Source organism: Salvelinus sp. IW2-2015, linkage group LG6.1, assembly GCF_002910315.2.
Source record: "Salvelinus sp. IW2-2015 linkage group LG6.1, ASM291031v2, whole genome shotgun sequence".
Lineage (NCBI taxonomy): Eukaryota > Metazoa > Chordata > Actinopteri > Salmoniformes > Salmonidae > Salvelinus > Salvelinus sp. IW2-2015.
In genome coordinates, this window is record NC_036845.1 from 3893335 (window position 1) to 3901322 (window position 7988).

Below are 7988 nucleotides of genomic sequence, written 5' to 3' on the forward strand. Positions count from 1 at the left end.
GGGCATCTTTCTTTTGGTGTTTTTCAGAGTCAGTAGAAAGGCCTCTTTAGTGTTCTACGTTTTCATAACTGTGACCTTAACTGCCTAACGTCTGTAAGCTGTTAGTGTCTTAACGACCGTTCCACAGGTGCATGTTCATTAATTGTTTATGGTTCATTGAACAAGCATGGGAAACCCTTTGCAATGAATATCGACTAAGTTATTTGGATTTTTACTAATTATCTTTGCTGAGTTTAGTTTTATGTAGTCACAACCTTCTATAGACTTGGCAGACGAGACTGATATGACATGTAGGTAAAGCATTGACAGGAGCAAAGCATGGTATATAAAAAGTTATGTCTGTGACAGTTTATAGTGAGGAACAGGTGTGCTACGATTAGTACTGAACAAGGACAACATTCAGACTGCTGTTGAATTGAAAACCCAAGAGAAGAGTCTGGCCTTTCTGGTGCATTTTGGTTGTTGTATCAAATTCTCCTTACCTCTTCTGTTGTCGCCATCCCTTTATCTGATTCCTGCAAGGCCTCCACCACTATACGGGGGGACCGAGTGGCGCAGCGGTCTAAGGCACTTCTAGAGGCGTCACTACAGTTCCGGGTTCAATCCTGGGATGTATCACAACAGGCTGTCATCGGGGGTCCCATAGGGCGGCGCACAATTGGCCCACCGTCGTCCGGGTAAGGGGAGGATTTGGGCGGGGTAGGCTGTCATTGTAAATAATATTTTTTTCTTAACTCACTTCCTAGTTAAATAAAGGTTAAATACAAAAACATTCTAATCAACTTGATGAAGCTGGACTTCCAGTTTAGCGTTGAGATGTGGCGTCACAAGTTCTGGCTCTGCGTAGGCAACCTTGTTGACATAAAGATTCGAAAAGTAGGGCATATCACATATGCATATTTAACTCTGTATTGTTAATTAACATTAAATGTTTATATATTTTGACTGTACAGTATTTTAGCTAGAACCAAATCTGAACAGAATGAAAATGTCAGGAGGTACAGTTACTGCAGGAGGATCCATAATAATCCAGAATGTCCTCACAATGGAGGTGGTGTGAGAAGCTGGAACCACAGCCTAATTAGGAGAGCTTGCACTGTACATGACTGGCACAACACAGAATGTTAGATTAGGATTTATTTGAACCTCCATGAATTCGGTTGACACAACTCTCTCTATATAAGGCTGATGAGTCCTGTGATGTCCTCATAATTATCTATAATGTCCTAACGGAGGTGGGTGTGAGAAGTAAGCAGGACCATAGTCTATTGTGTGATGGGCAGGACAGTCCATCTTCTGAAGGGCGCTACGTGGCCGATGACACTCCCCCTCTAGGATGATTGGTGGTTCCCCCAGTCAATCGTGTGATGGACCCCATGGGAATGACACTCCCCCTCTAGGATGATTGGTGGTTCCCCAGGAAGTAGAGGGTACCTTAGTCCATCATGTGATGTGCGCTGTGGGGCCGATGACACTCCCCCTCCATGATGATTGGCGGCTCCCCCAGCAGCAGATCGTCCGCCCCCAGGGCGGAGCTGTGCTCGGAGTCCACAACGTTAGGGATGTTGAAGTGGGACAGGGACATTGCCTCTCTGTGGTCAGTCCGGTTCCCCCCCAACATGGCAGCCCCTTGCAGGGCACGGCTGACACCTACTTCCATCCCCACCACCACCCCCTCCTCTGGGCTGCCTGACCTGCCTCGCCCCGGCCCCTGGACCAGCCCTCCACTGGGTGCTCCCACAGCTCCTGCTCCAGCTCTAGGCCTGGACCCCCCCTGGGCCTGTTCCTCATTGATGTAGCAGTGGAAGAGGGAGCGGCTGAGAGAGGAGTCCAGTTGGAGGCAGGGCCGGTTGTCAGGGTCTGCAGGGGGGCGGAGGTCCTCCACACAGCTGGTCAGACGAACACGCTTCTTACAGGGCTCAGCTCCTCTAGATGGGGGACAGTTGAGGACCAGGAGTGTATTAGAAGAGAAATAGGTGTGACTACCTCACAATTAAAAGTGAAAAATATTAAGTGCCTTATCAGAATCATGGAGGATAGGAAGAGGGAAGAAAGAGACATGGATGTTAGGTAAAAGAGGACAGTGAGAGGGAAGAAAGACATGGATGTTAGGTAAAGAGAGGACAGGGAGAGGGAAGAAAGACAGACATGGATGTTAGGTAAGAGAGAACAGGGAGAGGAAGAAAGACATGGATGTTAGGTAAGAGAGGACAGTGAGAGGGAAGAAAGACATGGATGTTAGGTAGAGAGGACAGGGAGGGGAAGAAAGACATGGATGTTAGGTAAGAGAGGACAGGAAGAGGGAGAAGACATGATGTTAGGTTAGAGAGGGACAGGGAGAGGGAAGAAAGACATGGATGTTAGGTAAGAGAGGACAGGGAGAGGGAAGAAAGACATGGATGTTAGGTAAGAGAGAACCGGGAGAGGAAGAAAGACATGGATGTTAGGTAAGAGAGGACAGTGAGAGGGAAGAAARAGACATGGATGGTAGGTAAAAGAGGGTATCATGTATTCCCTTTTGGGGCGTATGACTCTTCATTCATGCTCAAACAAACAAGTCTGGATTGAATAATCAATGCATGTTTGGAAAGAGCTGTGTGTTGCGTGTCCGTGCGCTAATTCTGTGTATGTTGGCGCTCCTGTGTCTATTGGCTCAACACCATATTTCTATTCTCTTAGCGGGTGTCTTTATTTTTTGGCTTTAGCTCAGCTCAGTATATAGCTGCATTGAAGCAGGCAGAGAAAGAGAGAGGAAGAGAGAGGGAGGAAGAGAGAAAGCTGAGTAAATGGATGTCATGGCGTTGGACTAGAGCAGTGGAGCGCTGTGATCAGCAGACCTGGGAGGTTAACAGGCTTCGCCCTGGTGGGGCCCCTTGAGGCCCCCTGACCTCCATTACTGAACAAAGCAAGACAATTAGCTCCTCTACACAGCAGCCAGCACTCATCAGCTCTCACATTCACTTAGGGCCTAATAGGCTGTGTTTAGACAGGCAGCCCAATTCAWTTTTTTTTGCCCCAGTTATTGGCTTTTTGACCAATCATTTCAGATCATTTCAGATCCTATTCAGAGCTGATCTAAATGATAAAACTACCAATTACTGAAAATAAGATCAGAATTGGGATGCCTGTCTAAACATAGCCATAAAGAAGAGAAGCCTGATGTGACCTCAACACACCCATGCCCATGCACACAACCATGCATGCGCACGCACACGCACACACTGGGCTACAATTGGAAATACAAGATTCAGGGAGGCTGATGGGTATCATTTACTCTTTCATTTGTTGTTATAGTCACACACACAGAGACAGATTTCCAGCTTTAACTAGTTGGTCACATTAAATGCATTAACTGCCATCCTGCTTGCTGTGCTGTGGTCCTGCAATAGATAGAGCCTGGGACGTATCAAGGTAGCCAGTGAGGTTTGTCTGGAAGCAGTGAGATCTGTCTGGAAGCAGTGAGGGTCTGTCTGGAAGGCAGTGAGGTCTGTCTGGAAGGCAGTGAGGTTGTCTGGAAGGCAGTGAGATTTGTCTGGAAGGCAGTGAGGTCTGTCTGGAAGGCAGTGAGGTCTGTCTGGAAGGCAGTGAGGTTGTCTGGAAGGCAGTGAGGTTGTCTGGAAGGCAGTGAGGTCTGTCTGGAAGGCAGTGAGGTTTGTCTGTAAGGGATCCAGAGGCTGAGCCTCAGCTGAGCCTGGCAGAGATCCACTCCAGAGGAACAGATACATACAGACTCACGGGCTCAGCTCTCTGACAGCTAATGAGAGAAGCCGTGGCACTGCCACACACACAGGGATAAGGGTGGTTCAGAGAGCAGCATAAAACGTTCACAGGGGAAAACTGAGCTTAAAGAAAGAATCAGCTTAGAGAGAGTTGAGAAAAGGGAGAGTGGTAGAGAGAGAGGGGATGAAGCTCCAAGAGAAATAGAACTCAAGCACCGCATCTGCTAACAGACTGCATCCATCACATTTGCCGTACGTGTTGTAATCTATTGCATGAGGCATCACCAATCAGAATTCCACACAACATGGAAGTGTTAATTAATTATCTTTCAGCCACTATGCCAGGGTGTGTGACAAAGGCTAATCCCACAACTTGTATAAAATTAAAATCACCAATAGCGATATAAACATAAAACATGATAGGTAACACTTTATTTGACACCCCAGCATCATAACAGGTTATGACACGGTCATAACCATGTGCATAATATGTAATAACACTGCTGACATAACTTGTCATAACTTGGTATAATATGATCATACACTGTCATTGTAAATATATTAGACCTGTTTGTGACGTATATTATGTATTTATTTTATGACTGGTTATGATACCCACATAAAAGTGTCAAAACCCACAAAACCTACCACAGTAGTTATTTTATTGGCTGGTATGACACCTACACAAGAGTGTCAAAACCAACAAAACTACCACAGTAGTTTATTTTATGACTGGTTATGACACCTACACAAGAGTGTCAAAACCCACAAAACCTACCACAGTAGTTATTTTATGGCTGGTTATGACACCTACACAAGAGTGTCAAACCCACAAAACCTACCACAGTAGTTATTTTCATGGCTGGTTATGACACACCACAAAGAGTGTCAAAACCACAAAAACCTACCACAGTAGTTATTTTATGGCTGGTTATGACACCTACACAAGTGTCAAAACCACCCAAACCTACCACAGTAGTTATTTTATGGCTGGTTATGACACCTACACAAGAGTGTCAAAACCCACAAAACCTACCACAGTAGTTATTTTATGACTGGTTATGACACCTACACAAGAGTGGTGGCTATTTGAAGAATCTCAAATATAAAATATATTTGGGTTTAACACTTTTTTGGTTACTACATGATTCCATATGTGTTATTTCATAGTTTTGATGTCTGAACAATTATTCTACAATGTAGAAAATTTTAAAAATAAAGAAAAACTCTTGAATGAGTAGGTATGTCCAAACTTTTGACTGGTACTGTATATATATWTATTTATTAACGTTGTTAAATTATTATTGTAATTGCACACACATTGATGTCAGACATGCACCTACCCCAGTGCTCTGTTGTTTACAGGGATGAATGCAGGAGCAGATATCAGGAGCAGGACAACACACCATCTTTTTGACTGATGACTGATATAAGGGCATGTAAGTGATAGTCTTATCTGGCTTATATGATTATGATGGTCATAATGCTTCTTGACTTTGTCATAAAGTCTATTGTCTTAGTCCATGTAAAGTGACACAGGATGGTCATAATGCTTCATGACAGTGTCATAAAGTGTATTTTCTACAAGTTAAATAAAATATGATGAAAAAAAACATGACTGTAAAGAATTCATTACAACAAAAACAAAGGATATAAGAGACAAACTTTCAAATGAAAGGAAACTTTTTATCAGGAAAAAAAAATATTTGAATAAATGTAGGTGTCATAACCAGCCATAAAAAAAAACAATATTTGTCATAACAGGTGTAAATATATGGGTCATGACAGTGTTGTGACAATATTATGACAGGTTATGACAAGTTATGTCAGCTCTTATGACATCATGACATGGTTATGACCGTGTAATAACACTGGGTGTTAAGTGAAGCGTTACCACATAATTGCATAAATGTATAAACATCATAAACTTTGATCTTGTAGTTTTTCAAGTAAATGTATTGACCTGTCGAAAATGTCTTGATGCTATCCCATAAACACATAGTTGAAAGATCTAGTTCGACAGATGAGCTGCAGCGGTGCGGCTCGCCTACCATTGAAATGACTGGACTTCCACCGGAACGCATACAGATTACCGCAGTTTGTTTGCACGAGGCTAGAGAGAGAGAGATGAGCGGAGTGGGAGAGAAACAGGGCATTGAGGGAGGGGGAAGAGAGGGGGGGGGACCACCAAGGGAGAAATCTCTGACTGAAAAGGAGAAAGAAAGAAGGATCAAAGCAGAGCGTATAGTAAGAAAAAAAGAGGGAGCTGACAGAGAGAGCGCGCGCGAGAGAGAGAGCAAGTACGGTGTGCAAATGAGACATATGCTACAACCATGGATACAAGGGAAGAGGGCTGCTGATAATTAGAATCSTTTACTAAGATGGCATCAAACATCAGAGTGCACTGAGACYGGGAGGGAGAATTGTCTCATTTACAGAGAGGAAAACCAAGAGACACTGAACCAGGCGCTCTCTGTGGTGCTGAAGCAGAACTAACCACAGCCTGTGTAAGGCTCTGCCACTAACACGCCTGGTGCTGTCCACGGTGCTGAAAAGAAAGTACCACAAAACTTGGAATATGAACAGCCACACTGCCAATGTTATTTACCTGGTGTGATAAATAATTGGGCATGCTAAGAAACTGTCCGTGCTGCTGAACCACCATGGTGCTATCCATGGACCTGAAAAGCACCATGAAACATGAACCAGTCACACTGTCTGCCATTTACCTACCGTGGTAAATAATTGCGCACATGTTAAGAGCCACTGGAAGTTGGTGGATTGCTAAGTAATTCACTTGATTGACATGTGATGGCTGGTTGATAAGGAGACTCACTCGGGATGTGGAGCTCCTGTCTTGGTGAGAAGCGTCAGGACAAAGAACATGAAGATGACAAAGACAGCCAGGCCCACCCAGAAGCCTATCACGATGGAGTCTGCAACACAACAAGACTTGATTGACAGGTCAAATACATGTTTTAGTTCCAATGTATAGTAGGTCATTATATGTCATTATATCTACAGCATGACAAAAACAACAGTATTTTAAGCACAATGAGATGGAGAAGAGGGGGAGAGAGAGAGAGGGGAGGGCTATGAAAATGTATTATGTCTAGACTGGGTTGACATTGATTGGTGCATGTTATTCTAGAGGAAAAATAAATGTATTGATTGTGTATGTGTCTAATGTTAAAAGGCGGACACACATACAGGCCTAAACAAGGAACTCCCTTACTCAGACACTCAGCATTGACATGCTTATATTTCTCTGCAGGGTTTACACTCTAAGGCGCCACCACCCCCTCTCTCTCTCTAGCTCTCATAAACCACACACACCCTCTACCTATTTGTCATTATGAAGAATATCTGCTATACTTAACTTTAACTTCAAGCCACAAATATGAATGTGATGCAATGAGCCATGGCAATTCTCACGTATAAATACATACACACATGATTTAATCACAGTTCACTTCTACAATAAAGTCATGCATGCGTAACGCAGAGAAGATGGGTGAAAGGGATGGAGGGGCAGCACAGGACTGTAAACTGAGATCCTGTACTTACATCGGTGCGCTTTGAGTCCCTCGAACGAAACAGGCTCATCATCGTCGTAATACTCATATGTCCACTTGTAGTCCGGGTCTGGAGCGTTTCCGCCTGATAGATTTGAGTGGTTAAACTCAGACATCTCCAAAAAGATCCAAGAGCGCAGGCGGACTAAAGAAAAACGAAAAAGGCGAACGTTAAGTGAGACAGTTTTATTCCCCAACACCAATAAAATAAAATAAATCTAGCGAAGTAGGCGAGGATTTCTGGAATTGACTCCGTTCAATAACACAGTTATTATATGAGGTATACTAAACTTCACCACGCGCAGCTATGTGCTTACACGGCGCGCGCTCTCTCTCTCTCTCTCTGGATTCGGAACGAGGGTGCGCCTGTCCATTGACATCATCTTGTATTGCTTTCGGACTCGTGCGCTTGGCTTGGATGCGCAGAGCAATAATGAGTTGGAGGACGGTGAAATGGAGAGCGGTAGGTAGGATATGTGGCCTACACTTTTTTTTTTTTAAAGGGGACTGCGATCTGGAGTGATCTTATCCATCAATGAAAATATTTATGCAAAGGCACGAGTGGCTTTAAATATGTTCTGGATCTGTGTTTTGGAATACTGTCAATAATCCATCATGTTCAAAGGTCAAACATATGCTATTTTATTGTCACGAAACCACAGAGTGAAATTAAAGCAGGAATGGCAGGTTTTGA

At 43.8% G+C, this 7988-nt stretch overlaps 1 protein-coding gene across 1 annotated transcript; it reads right to left on the reverse strand.

The window, feature by feature from the left end:
* Window positions 1-210: 210 nt before the first annotated feature.
* On the reverse strand, window positions 211-7702 carry LOC111964917 (melanocortin-2 receptor accessory protein 2A-like). Its single transcript, XM_070443921.1, has 3 exons — window positions 7287-7702; window positions 6556-6655; window positions 211-1928 (listed from the first exon to the last, which is right to left on the reverse strand). Exons 1-3 carry the CDS (start codon window positions 7408-7410, stop codon window positions 1436-1438), a joined length of 717 nt encoding a protein of 238 aa, XP_070300022.1. The 5' UTR covers window positions 7411-7702; the 3' UTR covers window positions 211-1435.
* Between the last annotated feature and the right edge of the window lie 286 nt (window positions 7703-7988).